General features: G+C 37.9%; 1 protein-coding gene across 7 annotated transcripts in view; it reads right to left on the minus strand.

The window, feature by feature from the left end:
- Window positions 1-18,038, minus strand: part of ZNF536 (zinc finger protein 536) — a 472,346-nt gene that overhangs the window by 271,989 nt on the left and 182,319 nt on the right. For all 7 annotated transcript variants that reach the window (XM_072117185.1, XM_072117182.1, XM_072117181.1 and 4 more), the window contains exon 6: window positions 8,335-10,497. In XM_072117185.1, coding sequence (XP_071973286.1) covers window positions 8,335-10,495 — 2,161 coding nt within the window. In that variant the 5' untranslated portion in view covers window positions 10,496-10,497. The remainder of the gene's footprint in view (window positions 1-8,334; window positions 10,498-18,038) is intronic.

Here is an 18,038-nt window from a genome sequence, read left to right on the forward strand (position 1 = left end):
ACAAACTAGATCTCTTTCTCTGCCAAAGGGGGGGTGGGGGTAAGGAATTTATAAGCGTGAATTCAATAGCAAGAATTTTAAGCTTATTTTTATCATAGCAAGATGATGTTCCAGTTAAATTTGAATGGAAAAATACATGTTGTGATTGGTCAAACTACAGTACATTCCCCTTCCATATTTTAAAATGGAAGTAAAATAGCAAGTTTCTGAGTTTCTGGCTTGTGTAAGGAAGAGAAAGTGGAAATGGTCAGAATGTCAATGTGTAAAAATTGTGGGAGCATTTATTAAAGGTATGGAGTACCATAATAGTTATATAATCTGGAAATATGCAACACCACCCTGGATAAATCATTTAGTCAAACAAAGGGATTGGCAACACCACTGAGAATCAAGCAACTAGTATAAGGCGTGAATATGATGTGAACACAAGTCAACGTTGCCCCCCATCTTAGTGCACAGCCTTAGCTCCTCCATGGATTTATAGAAGGTAGTCATTGATATAACATACTAGTATTAGGTACTTACAATAACTGCAGAACATACTTGACAGCTTAGAATAAACTTGTGGAACCCCTTCCTATGGAATATCTGACTTGTGTGCTGAGTCATCTGAACCTTATGGTCAGAATTTTGGTTCGGCTGTCTACAGTGTTGAGTCAATGTGTGTGCCAAAGACTGTAATTTAATGCCGCCTTCCTCCCCAGTTATGAAAATGAATGTGGTTGCATTATGGAAATTATCACCACACCACCTCTGTAAACAGTCTATCATGGTTTGATTTCTTGCAATTTTCAAGTCTAAGTCATCAGAATTTATATGGTGCAACATGACCACATTCACTTTCATAGTGTAAAGGTGGCAGTGAAACATTGCAATATTCATCTGTGAAGTGCGTATCATGGCTAAAGTTGCCATGTAGCCTCTGCCTCAACTCTGATGCTGCTTTTACTTGGAAACGTCATATAGCACTACATTGGATGAACATTTGTGTAGCAGGGAACAGGAAGATTATTAAAAGCTCTAAAATGTTATTATTTTTAAAATAAATAGGGTTCCTATAATTTGGGAACCAATGGTCTTGGTGACCTACAAAAACTGTGAATGTGACCGGAAATGACCATTTCCCCCACACACAATGAATAAAGACAATCTTTAGTCTCATGTTCACCTACATGGTTTAGAATGTGTTAAAACAATGGTACTGTACACTTTAGTCATATAAAGTCACATGACCCATTCACTCTCTCTCGCCCACTCCTCGTCTCCCAGCCCTGTAAAAAGCTGCATACCATCCCCAGGCCCCAGTGCAAAGTTTTGGCTCTCGCAAAAAGGAGCAGCTGGGCCAAGCTACCAGGGAATGATAATGACCTTCGAAATCTGCTGTTAGCTCTACAACAATAGGGAGATCAGTCTACTGGAAAATTGCGTTCATCAGCTAACTCTGCTCAGTTACTAATTGACATTGCCAAATATTTTAAGAACAATTGGAATGCACAAGAAAAAAAAATGAAGATCTTAATCCGCCGGATTCAATTTTTTTCCTGTCTTTCTCAGTCTGTTAAGGAGATGTATATAGTTGGGCTGAGCGGTCTATGTCATTAATCTGTGCGATTCAATTGTCACTCATTTGTTCCTTGTTCCCTCTGTGCCAATAGCTATAAATAGGTTAAACTATACGGCTGATTTGGGAATTTTGTCTCAGGGTCCGGGATGTTCATTATCTGTGTTGCTTTTAATCAATTTGCTGCCGTTTACACACAGACCGGAGGAGGCCATTTTGTGTGTTGATCCATAGAAGTGTTCTGTGCTTCAGTCAATGAATTTACTAGGAAATTTTGACATCATTGTGACACTTGTAAGTCAAGAATAGGTCTCCATTTAGCTTTGTAAAAAATGACCAACAAGAAGTTTTTTAAACACCTGTTACTTGGTCACTGGAAGAGGGAGGGAAGGAGGCAGAGAGCACTCAAGCTGTGCAGACAAGAGAAGCTATTTATGAGAGGAATCCGACCATAGACAGAAGATTTACGGTCATATCCAGGGATGATAGAGACAGGTTGGACTTATATCTGTGAAATGCTGTATTTTTGTTAATAGCAGTGTATGAGAGAATGGGTTTTTTGTTATCCTGATAAATGTCACAATTCTGGGAATACCCCTTTAAGGAGAACTACATCCGGTAACAAAAGCCTGTGCTAGCTCTTGTAATGAGACTTACTCCAGAGATTACCTTTATAGCCAGGAAAGGCAAAGGTTTAATTGTGAACTTATTCTGTTGCTATCATGTTAAAAGCACTAGTTAAAGGAAGGAATTTCATTCCATAGGATTTTTAAAATCATAGTTTCTCAGACCCTTGTGACCTGGCTTTTCAAAGAAGCACAAAGTAAAAGAAGTCATACCAATGGATGGTTTCTTAAGACGTCCTTCAGAAGTTGAGAATTTGTTTAGAGTTAAGTAATTCCTGCTATTTCATTTACCCAGATACATTTTAATGTCGCATTTAATTAATGCTGTAGATTACACACTTAAAAAGGCGCAGTTCTAGCATAAAAAAAAAAATCAGTTTTCGAAATTAGTCGTTAAAGCCAAATTTATACCCAAAGAGCCTAAGCAAGAATCATCAATATTTACTAGGAAAATGAACTTGCAGACAGAGTGGGGAGTATGGCACTGTCCGCTGAAATTAACAAGGTCCCAGTACTATACTAACACAATAAATATTATGAGCTCCAAACTTCATGAAAAGCAAGGAAGGCTCTTATTTGTTGGAAGTTTTTGAAGTTCGTTCTAAGAGTAATAATTGCAGCTCCCAACTAGCGAGCAGTTGAATAGAATATAACAAACATAGGGGAGGTGGTCACAGAACTGCAATATTGACCCTTCCACCTTGATAAAACAGTAAAAAAAAAATCACGTTTTAATCTGTACCTGGTAACCAGGGAGAACCCAGCGAGTTGCGGTGGGCGGATCACCGTGACTCGAGTCCTCGCCTTCCTCTGTGCACATCAGTGAGCGCACGCCTCCATCTTTCCTACGTCACGCGGCTCCCTGGCTTCCTGCTCGCTGATTAGCAATGACACAGCTGAGAGTGGCCAGTGCACGTGCGTGTGAACTCGGCTGTGCGACGTAGGAAAAATCATACAGGAGGCGTGCGCTGGCTGACATGCAGAGAGCAAGGCCGTGGACCCGAGCTGAGGTGATCCGCCCACCTTCACTCGCTGGGTTCTCCCTAGTTATGAGGTACAGAATAAAACGTGATTTTTTGCTTTTCTAAGCATCGCCAGTGTAAGTTGAAAAATGGGTGCCCTTAGGACTAAAGGGCTCTATGGGAACCTGTCAAAGATTAATTTTTTTGTAACAGAGGTGACAGGTTGCCTTTAAGTAAGACTATGGCCACACATGTCACCCATGCCATTGTTTTTATTTCAAAGCTGTTCCTTTTGTGCCAAAGGTTAACTTTAAAATATGCTAATTATGCTAAAGTGCATTGGAGCTCCAGCTAACATCAATTACAACACTCCCTACTACACTTCCACCACCCAGTGCCTTCTGTCAACCTACCCCCTTACGTCATGGCCAGAAAACAAATATGGAATTGGAAGCTGAGGACCTCTGCCCAAGCCTTACAGCCTAATTTAGCCTATAAAAACAGTGGTACATATGGCATGTGTGGAAACATCCCTACATAACATAACAGTTCAGGTAAGTAAATTGTGGTACCAAATTCCCCTTAAGCCTTTGTTTTCATGATATGTGGGGGTCTCACTGAGACCCCACTGATCAGCAAGCTTTCCTGTGGATAGGGCCTAACTTCTGTTTGTGGGAAATCCCCTTTAATTGTACAGAGATTGGCAAATTTTTGGAACATTTTGGACCAAAATGTAAAAACTTAACATAAAAAATTGTAGATATGAGCAACTTTGAACTATTACATTTTTTTTACAATTTCACCTTTTATATACATGCAGTATTTTTCAAGTACAGTTTGTGTTTCAGTTTTTTTGTGGCTTTGTGCTCAAGACTTATAGAAAGTGTGCCCTATGATGTCGGTCAGTCTCTTTTAAAGTTGTGGACATACATCTATTATTCAGGGCTCAAGTATTTTACTTGGCATCACGGTCTTGACCTGATCCCAGACTGATGCCCTTATAGATTTTTTGAGATTATCCATCTCTAATTTCTTCAAGGTCATATGTCAGGTAGAAAGGAGTGAAATCTCCATATGTAATATTATAATCTATGGGATAGAGGTTATTGTTGTGACATCAAAACTACAGTGGTAGAAACAGATGCTTTGTCTTTTGCAAAGTTTTACATCCTGTCATGTAATATTCCATATTTGTGGGTTGTCTGCCTTACCGACAAAAATAGCAATGCATTATTATGCAGTAAAAGAGTGCAATGAGTACAAGTGTAAAGAATACATCAATACATATGCTGCAGAACTGTGGGTCAGCTGAAGCATATGTTCCTACAGTAGAATACATGTATGATTGTGTATGGAAATTTGAATATTTTCATAAATAGCATACAGGCAAATATGTGCCAATATCCACCTTGACAATATTAATTTAACCTGTATCATAGCATTATTTATGCAGGATAACCTTCACTATAACCAAAGTGACCTTAAAGACTATATATACACAAATATTAATGGTTTTTTCTTCTGTTTTTGTGTTTTTTATCACTTCTCAAGGTTGCTCTTGGGGGCTCTATAGAAGTCTCATACAAAGTTGCAATTAGTGTCTATAAGGGACTGGTCTATATTTAGTCCCCTTAGACTCAAATAACAGTTATGATGTTCAATCCTGTTTACTGGCCTGTTGGCATGTCCTGATGGTTTGCTGACAAATAAGAAATAATCTCTTATGTATGATGTGACTTCATCTTTTACATAGCATAAAAGATGCAAGATTATCAGTAGCACATTTAGAAGGCCAAAGCAAACAATAACTAATCAAAATAAGATAGATTAAACAGATAGATAGATTCTAGTTATAGAATAGATAGAGACACCGTTTCCCTCCGGCAGGCCGTGTCGCCCCTCTTACAACTGGTCATACACTGCCTTAATATTGTTCAAACTCTCTTTTATTTTTCAGACTAAATACCTGATTGCAGAAATCAATGTTGCTAATAGTAACAGGTTATTGTGTTATATCTTGATTTCCTCCTCGTTAGGTCTACAGGATGATTACAGTATTAGTAAAAAGCTTCCACCACCCCACTCCCTTTAACGGATATACCACCAGTGATCAGAAGCAGTCACTGTACACAATCCATAGTATAGATTGTCTAGTATCATTGGACAGACTCCCACACTGGTCGGAGACTACATATTGCATAGTAAATTGTCAACCATCTGTTTGTGTTCATGATGCCTGGAGGACTTCTTTGTTCTTTGTTCTTCCTTTCACAGTGACATAGATGGTAAGCTATTAACACAGTATATACTTTCCCTTAATATAAGTCTTTAGGTTAATAGGGCTTGGAGAATTTGCAGAAATGGGACTTTGAAAAAGCAAATTTACTGTATCTATAGATGAATAAGGCACATGCCGAATAAGAACCTTAAACACTGGTAGGGGTTGAGAGTGCTGAGAATGGGGACTTAAAGTAACTAGTTTTTTTTCTATATAATGATCTTAATTAGATAACAGATGCAGTAGATAAATGCTTTTGTTAAACTCCTAAATAAAATACTGGTAATGTTGCACCTTTCTGGATTTATGATTGGAACATCTATGGCTCAGTTCTGTATGAATAGTGCATTTTCAAATTATCCATCTGCTATTTACTACTTGCTATTAACAACTCGGTCCCTCAGTTGTTCCACCTCACCAAATTAAACAGTTTTTAATAGAAGATGTACAAGGGCAGTCAAAAGTAGCAAGACACCCTTTATTACAGAAATTATGAATACCCCTATATTTTTTAGAATATGCCCAAAACATGGTCATCATCTTGAAAGCCTACATTTTGAATCAAGTGTAAGTTTTTCCAATGGGAAGGTAGTCATGTGGCAGATCAAACATGAACAAGTAGAATTGTCTCAAAAAACGATTGCTGCATTCAGATTTTCAATCTTTCTTGTAGTTCAAAAGTTATCAACAAAGAAAGTTGCAAAAACAACCAAGTGAAATATGCAAATAAATTTTCTAGGATAGGATAAGGAAAAACATGCCTCTTTTAGCTACTTTGTAAGACAACACCCTACAAGAAGCCTTATGACATGAAGCAGGATTAAAACCAAATCTATTACAGAAGGAACAGACTCCCAACTGTAGACAGCACTGTTTCGACCTGGTTGGGTCTCTTCAGTACAGTGTAGGGAACTGGTTTGGCTGAGTAAGAGGCTTTTGACTAGGGTCAGGAAGTAAGAGTTCTCCTTATCGTGACTGCAAAAGCCTCTCACTCTCACCGCCAAAACAGTTCCCTACACTGTACTGAATAGACCCAACCAGCTCAAAACAGTCCTTTCTACAGTTGGGAATCTGTTCCTTCTGGAATAGATATTCTGGTTTTAATCCTCCCTCATGTCATAAAGATTCTTGTAGGTCATGCTTGATTGTAAGGCAGTTGCCTTACAAAGTAGCTAAAAGAGGCATGGTTCTACTTATCAATGGCTATAAGTAACCACATGCCTCCACGACAGCCTTAATTGGCAGTCTGCATAAGGAGAACTCTTACTTCCCGACCCCAACAACAGCAAGGAACATTCCCTGTGTTGTAAAGCTATTAGTTGTGATGTCCATATTGTTGAACACAGAGTTGAACGTGCTGGATCAAATAAATTATGATCCTGAATGACTATCTATGAAAAATAACTTTGTCAATAACTTTTGAACAAAAACATTTTTTGCAATGCTCATTGTGGAAATCAATCTCTGAGAAAATTCTGATATGCTGCTTGACCGTCTTTCCCTTGGAAAAACTTGCCATTGAAACCAATATGACAGCTTTCATTATGGCAGCTATATTTCGGACATAGCCTAAAAGACTGGTCCCTTCACATATGACTTGATGGAGTATGCATGGCCAGTCAGATATGTCATTTTGTCTCTAAAATAGGGTGTTCTGGGAATTCTGCCCTGTCCAATATTTTATACTCTCATTGTTTAGTCCACTTCTAGACTCTTCCATACAATCTGTTTCGAATGACTAAGTGTAAGTTATGTAATAAAAATATTTAAGTGATGCATATAATAAAATTAAATATAAAGATTATTTTAGAACTATCTGTCACTACAGGTAGTAGCAGTGTTTTTTCTTCTAGACTTTCTATGCAACTGTTTTTAGATTGTCTAAGTTCCTAAATACAAATAACATATACTTAGGGCAAGTAATCAATATCACATTGCTGTAGCTGAGACCCCCGCCAAACCCACTAGTAAGTTTAAAGCAGCAGTGGCCACTTTGAAGGCCATGTAACTAATGAATTTAAAAGGCTTCTACCTGAAGTTTTGACCGCACAAAGCTTCATACAATGTTGTGTAGCACCAATGAGAGGTAGTTATACCTTTGTATGTGTTGTTAGTTGCAGCAGAACTGTGAAAATGATGGATTATTAATCTAGGATTGTAACTGGATTAGGGGAGTGTACTCAAAATGAGGTGTTCTTTGATCTCTGCATTCAAACTTCTCCCTGGACCCTCACTTCAGATGTAACATCTAGCCAGAAGTCTACTACTACTCTTACGCACAGAAGATAGGAGAGGCTGTGCTGAAGTTCAGTTATCTCAGTGATATAGATACAATCCTGGAATATAAATGCATTTCTAACAGTACTGCTGCTACTAACAACACACACAAGTGTCTGACTAAAAAGTTAAGAGGGGTTCTACCTAATACTGTCTGCAGAATTGCCTAGTCAAAACTGCAGGTTAATTTTCCTTTAATTAGGCTGTGCAGCAATAGCAAGGACAGTTGCTATATAAAGTACAGTGCTGTAATTGGTAAGGAATGCAAATGTATGCTCTGTTCTCTGTTCTCATATGGGTGCTAGGGGTTGGACCCTCACCTATCTAATACCAATGACCTATGCAAAGGAAAGGTCATCAATATGACAATCTCAGCCCTATTTAAAAAGGCTGTACAAGACTACAAAAACATGGCTGCTTAAAAAATAATAATAAAAAAACCCTCAAAATGCAGGATATTCAATCCTGGATTGTGTCAAGTATTTAAGCACAGTTACTGTAAATACCACAAAACCTCCTTTTGGAAGAAGGTAACCATGTATTTTTACTCTTTTAAAATGCTTGTAATTTGCAAGAGGTTTAACATAAGCCCACAAGAATTAGTAGTTTACGATAAGTGGATATTTTTACCTGAAGAAGAAGGTGATGATGGGTGTGGGCTATCTTCTTGTGCACTTCCTGCTTGTGAAAGGGCACCACCAGTTCCACTCTCTTCAGTGATATTAGATGACCCAGGAGTGGTAGACCGGCTCATGGATTGAGATTCTTGATCGCTTCCTGATCCACGACGTTCCTCGAGATTCATCTGAATTGCTTCTTCTTCTGACTTTCTATCTCTTTTATGAACTCGTGAGTGCACAACAACTTGATGATAGGTTCTAAAGACTCTACCACAGTCAGGACATTCAGTTGGCTTATCTTTTATGGACCCAGGCATGTTGTACTCAAGCCCTTGGTTTAGACCGTGTGATATGAAATCTCTGGTGCTTTCTAAAAGTTCAAGTTTAGACGGCACATCTCTCTGATTGCCCATTTTAGAGCCATGAACAAAATCAGATTGCATTTTCTGTTTAGAGCCATCTGGTCCTACAATCACATACTCTCTCTTTTCCTTGTCAAACAGAACTCCGGCATTTGCTAACGAATCTTCATGGTTACGCTGTATCTGCTGCTCTTTCGACAGGAAGTTGTGCTCCATAGCCATTCCTCTGGCCATTAGTTGCCATGCTTGGTAGCTGTTTACTGGATCCATCTCTGCAGCCTTAGCTGCAGCTTGAAGGCGTTCTATGCAGCTAGATTTCAAGGGAGGCACTAGGTTGAGAGAGCCAAGTAGAGAATGCTTATCACTTTCAGATATATTATGAGCTAAGCTAGCAATCGGTGACAACAACTTTCCCAAAACTTCCTTATCTTTCAAATCTCCTTTGTTGTACATGTGACCATGTTCACTCAAGCTTGTTTTTTCAGATGGCATGAAGCCACTCTGCAAACATGATATATATCTAGAGTAGAGATTTGCATGTGACTCTTGAGAAACACCTCGACTGGAGACAGGAACCTCAGCTTCACTGGGGGATTTGCTTTTTACAGACAATTTGTTAAGGTGAACTTTCATGTGGTTCTTCAAGAACCAAGGCTCCTTGAAACGCCTTCCACATATCTGACAACAGTGCTCAAAGGAATCCTTGTGTTTTCGCATGTGGCCTTTCAAGAACCAAGCTTGACTGAAGACCTGTCCACACACCTCACATCGAAACTCGTTGGTTGATTGTTCTCCATTTCCACTGGACCCTTGACCTTGAACAGACTCTGCAGTAATGTGAGCCTTCTCCACATGACTAATTAATTCTTCCTCTTGAGAAGCAGCAAAATCACAAAGAGTACACTTGTAAGGTTTGTGCAATATTCTGATATGTCTATCAAGTTCCTCTCTTTTCTTAAATTTTCCTTTACAAAAAGTGCACCTAAATCCAGTTGTAGGGGCTATTGCTTCATCTTGAACAACTGAAGGTTTGGGAGAGGGTGCCTTACTAGAAACATCAGATGTACTGTGATTAGGTTGCGCAGAGATATGACAGTTAGATAACGGAGATTGCTGAAGGTGCTGTTGTTGTGGTTTTACATCAAGTCGAGGTTGAAGAAGGCTGCTTTTCATCTGTTTATCTCTCAATATTGCTCTTTCCTCCAATTCATGCAACAGGCGGTTTTCTTCTCTAACTCTTCCACGACCTTTGCCAAGATTACCAAGTTTGTGAGTGCGTAGATGTATCTTCAGATTACCTTTCTGGGCTGCTCTATGGTCACAATATGGACACTTAAAGGGTTTTTCACCAGTGTGAGTACGCATATGAAGTGATAAAATGCTATTAAAACGGAAACGTTTGCCACAAAGAGGACATGGGTACTTTCTATTCTTCCTTGCATCATCCTCAATATCACTCATTTGGGACATGATCCCAAGATTTTGTCCATTTAGAAACTGCTGAAGGTCTACTCTTCCATTAAGACCACTATCAACCTCTCGATTCAATTGGTTGGCTAATAAAGCCATCTGACTGCTGATTGGTTGACTCGTCATTGACACATGACTTTTTTCATCAATAGGTGCTACAGATTTGTCCTCAGTTTTTTGACGGTTTTGCAATTCAGGAAAGGCGTGACTAAGCTGGGATGTAATCTGATGCAGTTTTTGACTCATTGAATATTGGCCATTAAGCAAAGAGTTATTGAGGTGAGTATCAACGTCAGGCACAGCCGAAGAAACTCCAAGGCACAAACTAGCTTCCTCCATCCCTACAATAAACAAAAAGCAAAACACAAGGGTTATTTGTCTACTTTAGTACATAGGGACAATGTTACTTGAGTAAATAGGGACAATTCAAATACTGATTGTTGAAAATTATAGGACCTAAAGACTAATGTAAAGTATTAGAAGTAAAAACAGTGGATCAAATTGCATGTAATGACAATAAACATATTTCCAAAAGTAACCATATATTTCAGTACAACTGACCCATAGCTAGGCAAATGTAGAAAATGAGCTTACCTGTAATACCATTTCCATGACACATCAAGTCCTACCCTATTTCATACTTTATGCCCAAAAAAACATCCAACCCTCTTTTCATAAGCCTTGCACCCTTGCGTCAAATGACAATCCCACAAAAATTAGGACTTAATGGGAAATATGAAGACTTGTTTGAAAAGTGGTGTAAGAGTTCTGTAAATTATATATTATATACCTTTACCCAACACTATGCTGAAAAGAAGCAATTCTAGGATCTGTCACTGGATGTTTTTGCAATGCCAAAATGTGTTAAAATTCCTAAATTAAGCCGTGAAAGCAATGCATTGTCCTTCAAAGGTTTGGCCACATTCAGCAGTTAATATACACACATCCAGCAGTTAATATACAAATGAAATATAAAACTTTCGCTGTTATTTGCAGAGCCCACAGACCGTCTCTGGCATACAATAAAACATGATAATGTTTTGAATAAAAATAAAAGGACAAGCTTTCCAACAATAAAAAGGATTTTGCCTTAGTCAACAAAAAGTGCAGTAATATCTCATTAAGCTGATTAGTATGCTGCTTAGGAACAGTACTAGGTGCTGTAACACATGATTATAATCGTAAAAATCCTTCAGTGTTTGCAAGTAAGCATTAACGAGGTATATTAAATTTTAAGGAGACTGACTAGCGGATCTGCAAAACCTTCAAGATTAGGATTTAACCCTCAAAATATTCATAAAATATTTTTTATGGGTACAACATATCAACATGAAGAAAAGTAAACTGTTATAAGACCTTGTCATTAACAAACCAATACTGTGTACAAAAGGACTGGAAGCAGGCAAAGAGTCAACTAAGACCTTAGTATGTAGTGACCACGCTGCTCCCAGGAAGAATTTTAAGACCTTACAAGTGTTTACGGATTACAGATCTTGGCTTAAAGAGGAAAACAAAGTTCTTATTTCTTTACATATCTATTAAAGCTGAAAACAAATCTACAATGAATGGAACACAGTGATCACTTTGCTGTTGTCCCATGACAGAGAAGGAAAAAGGAACTCTTTCTCAAAATGGTGGCCATTCCAGTTAGGCTCATTTTTTACTAAGCATCTCCAGAGGCACATTCTCTTTAAATGTTTTAAATGTTTTTCAGGGATCCTTTAAATGTTGACGAGAAGGAAGGGATGGTAATAAATAACAAAATATCCAATACGGTATTTGTCAAATTGACTACAGCCATGACCATTCCTCTTGTCCATTACCTATTTGGCAATTTACTAAACTAATGAGTCCTGTGCCAATGGACAACATCCTTGGTACGGTCAGGCAAAAAAAAGGCAGAAAGGTAAAACAATTGGATTGGCAAGAAAATTAATCAGTGACTAGAAGTTCTTTTGTTATCTTCTACCATTTCTATCTTATGACAATATTTTTAGGATTTCACCAAGGCCTTTTCAAGGATAGTTACAAAAGGTGATGTACACACAGAACAGTACATCAGGGGGTGTGGTGGTTAGAATGTAAATAGTTTCTATGATGCTCATATGATCTATCTGTGTAATTTTGCCGGCATAGCTGTTTAGCAAAGGTTGTAGTAAGAGTAATATACTCCTGTTTGCAGACACAGAGCCTCTCACTATGGAACCTTTTCAGGGTCATTAAACGGCAGTAAACATTATTTTAAAAATAAACCATGGATTTCACACTTACATTTTAGCCCAGAGCTCGCTTTGCTGAGCAAGAACATTTTTTTTTCCGATCTCGTACAATCAGCACTGTGACATTTGGGTATATAAACATATTACATCACTGATATGGCAGGCCTGGGTGTCAGTGCATTACTCTTTTATATAACAGATATGAAATGCTCAGGCAAAGAACTACAGGGATGAGCAGGTCTCTCAGTTCTTAATATTGAAATATTGAAAAAAAATAGCATTTGAATTTCACAGATTTTAGTACAGGATGAACAATAATATGATAATGAAATTATAATTAACAAAATAAATTTATGATGGGTCATTGCATATAGGTTTAAAACTGCTATTATATAGTGGGTAGGTAAACTATTCAGACCCCTTTAAATTTTTCAATCTTTGCTTCATTGTAGCCAATTGGGTAGATCACAAACGTTTGAGTTTTTTTGCTCATTAATGTACACTCTGCACCGCATCTTGACAAAAAAATAAATTAAATGTAGATATTTTTGCTAATTTATTAAATTTGAAATACTGAAATATCAAATGGCCATAAGTATTAAGACCCTTTCCTGTGACCCTCTTATTTAACACACATGCCATTCATTTTCCTTCTGATCCTCCTTAAGATAGTTCTACTCCTTCATTGTAGTCCAACTGTGTTTAATTAAACTGATTGGACCTGATTAGGAAAGGCATATGAAAGTGGCCTCCATAATCCTTAAATGGAAGAAATTTGGGACAACCACAACTCTTCTTTGACCTGGCCATCCAGCCAAACTAAGCAATTGTGGGAGAAAAGCCTTGTGAAAGATGAAGTAGGGAGATGGGTGAAAGTTCTACAAAGTCAACTATCACTGCAGTCCTTCACCAGTTGGGGCTTTATGGAAGAGTCTGCTGACAGAAGCCTCTCCTCAGTACAAGACATATGAAAGCTGCATACAGTTTGCAAAAAAACACATGAAGGACTCCCAGACTATGTGAAATTAAGATTCTCTGGTTTGACGAGATGAAGATTGAACTTTTTGGTGTTAGGAGGTATGTGTGAAGAAAACCAGGCACTGCCCATCACCTGCCCAATTCAATCCCAACAATAAAATATGGTGCTATGGGGGTGTATTCCAGCTGCAGGGACAGGACCACTGGTTGCAATGGAAGGAAAGATGAATGCGGCCAAGTACAGAGATATCCTAGATGAAAACCTCTTGCAGTGTGCTCTGGACCTCATACTGGTAAAAAGGTTAACCTTCCAACAAGACATTGACCCTAAGCACACAACATACACCATCCAACATGAGAGAACTGGAGAGGATATGCAATTAGGAATGGCAGAGGATCCACAAATCCAGGTGTGAAAAACTTGTTGTATAATTCCAAAGTAGACTCATGGCGGTACTAGCTCAAAAGGTGCTTCCACTCAACACTGATAAAAGGTTGTGAATACTTATGACCATGTGACATTTCAGATTTTCTAGTTTAATAAATAAGCAAAAATATCTACATTTCAGTTTTGTACATGAATGAGCAAAAAAATAAACTTTTTTGATTTTGCCAATTGGCTGCAATGAAATAAAGAGTGAAAAGCTTTCAAGGGAATCTCCCAGCTGGTTTATGTTAGAGAAACCTGAAAGGATCCCTTTAATAAATAATAAAATATATTACAGCCTTCAATTTCCTAGTTTTGGATCTGGATGATTAGCATGAGTATCTTGATTGAGGTTGCCTTTTAGAAGTACCATTGCATTTGTGGTGGCGTGGAAAGGAATTGAAAGAGTTAACTGTCAGCTCTAATTTCCGACAGTTGACAAAATGATCAGTTACCTATAAATAAATCTAATTAAGACAAATCAAACACACAAATTATATGTTGAAGTACTTTAGCTGATCAAGCAAGTTACAAGATGAGGAGCAGAAAAAATCTTTTCTAAATGATTACGAGTCTGGAAACAAAAATCTATAAAAGGGACAGTAACACTTAAAACAAAGTTCATAGCATCTTGCATGAGAATCCTGTAGTAGTAAATCTAAAGCAGCACAGACTCATACATGTTACATTGATCAAAGATCTAGTTTACTGTATTATATAGTCTATACACAGAAATAACTTGTAGTAAGAAATCATTATAACAAGTATTGCTAGACAATTGTTGTTCAGAGAACTTATTAAACTTTAGAGATTTAGACCTTTTTTTATGGGATAGAAAGCCAGACCACTTATTATAAGGATTTTGTAAGAAGTCAGGCATTTGTTATACTACATCCTGAATGCATGAGCTTATAAAAGTAAAGTGCTGTACCTGCCAACATCTTACAAGAACACCGTAATAGGTCAGTCATTTGGAGAACACAAAAGAGCCATTGGAGAAGGTTCTCTTGAACCACAGAATGTGCATTTAAAGGGAACCTGTCATTAGGGGACTACAGGTGAATTCAACCTCAGATGAACAATAACACATACAAAATTCACTTAATCTATCTTTTAAACAAAAATACAGCCAAAATAGAAAATAAGTACCATTCAAGAACCAACGGCTTGTACAACAGTTTAGTGGTAATAATCTGAAGACCTTTATATGTATGACTTTACAAGTCACATTATTCTGGAGTATTACTGGCACACTCCTCTTTAGAACGTCACTTCATGCAATTGACATATATGTTAAAGTCTCTTTAAGTCTTATTACAGCATTAATTTTGGGTTGTCTGGGGCATTCTGGCGGAGCCAATGCCAGAAACAGTGGGTGTCAGCTGTATACCACAGCTGACACCACACTGTAGCACCCACGAATGGAGCTGTCTCCGATCATGGGTGTTAACCCCTTACATGCCACGGTCATCTAAGGGCCTTTTCCCTACGGATCCCCCCCCCCCCCCTGTGCCACTTACTGGGGGATCCAATCTTCTTCAGGGAAGCCCTGAGGTCTGCTAAGTTCCCCAAGGCTGCCTGATGCCTTTAGCAGTCAGACCCAGAAGAGGCCGGCGTCTGCATGATCAGACAGTTTACACTCCACAGCAATACGTAAGCAGTGGTGCAGTGCCTTCAACTTGAACCAGCGATCAGAGCATCGGTGGTTCAAATCCAAATTTGCATAAAGTAAAAAAAAATAAGGTCAAAACATTGTTTACATAAATAAAACATAAGCCCCTGAAATTACACATTCCCACACAAACACCTAATAAACAATCTGTATAATAAAACAGAATTGTTATTGGGCCTGCAGAGTGAATGCCTTTAAACAATCCAGAAAAAAACTTTCATAAAAAGATAATTATTTATTAAAACCGTTAAAAAATGCTCTAAAAAGAGATAAAAAATGTTACACTTTCAAAAGTTATGACTCTGAAAAGATGGTGATGCTTATGGGTTTTTTTCTATTATTTACCACCCCACATGGGGTATCAGCTTACTCAGGAGAACTTCTTAAAAGTGTTTTTGGATATTTTAAGGTGTAGTTTTTTTTAATGGGAACTTTATGGGTTTTTTTCGATTATTTAGGTCTTTGAAAGTCAATTGAAAGATGAGCAGCTGCCTCTAAATAATGGTTTTTGCCATTTTACAAAAAATATAAAAAATGGCACCCAAATTCTAAGCTTCATAAGATTCTAGAAAAAGAAATGGATGCATAAAAAACCATGCCAACATAAAGTAAACATTTGAGAAATGTAAATTATGAATTAATTTGGGCTTTATGACCATCTGTTTCAAAAGTAGATAATTTAGAGCTTTGAAATTGGAGAATCTTTCAAAATTTTTGCCAAATTTCATCTTTTTTTTCATAACTTTTTTTATAATATTTCACAAAAAAATATCATGCAACTAATTTGAAGTACAATGGGGCACATTAACTTACCCGGTCCCTGCGCGATCCGCAGTCCGGAATGTCCGACGAAGATGAACTCACATAGATTGGGGGCCCGATACCCTGCATGTGTCGCTTCCCCGCTCAGGTTCGCCGGAGTTCAGTGTCTTCTTTCTGGTGCATGTAAGTGCTTGGCTTGCAACATAATTTCAAAGTTATATCCCGGACTTAGTCCAAAACAGTTGTTTTACACCCCCCTAATTTGTGTTGCTTGAAAGCTGCGCCAAAATCCTCTGCTAAATGTGGTGCAGATCGGAAATCGTCAGACTATCCAACAAAAGTGCGGCCGCAGGACCCTTAGTTAATGAGCCCCAATGAGAAAACAATCTCAAAATCCTCTGGATATGTTAAAGAATTCCAAAGTTATAGTACACAGGGCGGATTTGAAAAATGGGGCTGTCCCCTTGAGGTCAAAAGTCCTGAAGGGGTTAAACTAGATAATTTACTTTTTTAGTACACCTGCAATCTAATACCCTCTTAATTTCTATTGAAGAAGTGAGGGTGAACTCAATCTTTCATACAGCATTTTGGCTTTATGTATTTTAAATAAATAATACAATTATAATATATAAAGTGGTCAGAAATACTACAACTCAATACTCATTTATAATGCTTTGATGCTTCGAGCTTTGAACTAAGTAATGTTCAAATTGTTGAGGCCAGTCATTCTCAGATCCAAGAACTGGAAAGATAATGGACAAATAAAAGTACCACCGAAACTCATTTATAAGGATAATAGGTCTGCGATTTGTACATGTAAACCTCCTGGATTTGCCAAATGTTGATTGAAAATTCTCATGATAGCGAATTCAATGCTAAGATCAATTTATTGAATGTCTGCTATGCTGGAACAAGAAGACCCTTAACTGATATAAAAAAATATTAAAAACTGTCTAAACATCTGAGTCACCATGTCGATAATATTGTATCCATGCCTCTTCTTTTGCTAAGCATTTTGACTCTTTTTTTGTTTCCTCGAACATGAAATGTAATGTTAAATGCTCGTATTTCCCGCAGATCAAAGCCTGATTTATTCGTAAATATTCATAAATGATAACCCAGCGAGACTTCCTTCACCAGGCACCTGTCACATGCAGGAGCTCGGCTACAAATCTCCAAATGAGCGCACAAAATCAATATAAAAATCCAAGCACATAATCAGATATTCTGTTGTGTGGAAATTGGAAGAGATCCAGGATTTGGCTCGACAATGCAGAGGGGGATGCAGGATTTCTCATGGCGTCCATCATCTTTCCTCGTGCTGCCGGTCAGGTCAGCGGATCAAACCTGTTGCCTTTTAATGACACTGACTTCTGGAAAAGAAGCTAAACTGTCCCATACGTTCTATTTGACCTAAACAGAAAAAAAAACATCTGCTGGTTGACTCATGAGCTGTTTTTGGCGACGATTAACTGAAACAGAGTCTGTTGTGGATCGGTTCTATCCCAGCAGTAGGTGTCACAGGAATAAATAGATGGATTTCATGGGACGCAGACATCATTTGCCAAGCAAAATGCGTCAACACAAACATTTACAAAAATCACACTTTACTCCTTCAGAGCTGGAAAGCTTTGTATCCGGATCTCAGCACGGCTGCCCCGCAGGACTGGAAAACAGCATTTGTTTCTTCTTAGCAAATATCAGCTATTTTTATAAATCACAGAAAAATTACTTGTTGGCATCAGCTTTAATGACAATTTAAAAAAAAAAAAAAGTTAATCAACTTTTTAATGACATCTCACTAATCATGTTTTAAACAAAATT

This window comes from Engystomops pustulosus, chromosome 7 (genome assembly GCF_040894005.1).
Source record: "Engystomops pustulosus chromosome 7, aEngPut4.maternal, whole genome shotgun sequence".
Taxonomy (NCBI): Eukaryota; Metazoa; Chordata; class Amphibia; order Anura; family Leptodactylidae; genus Engystomops; species Engystomops pustulosus.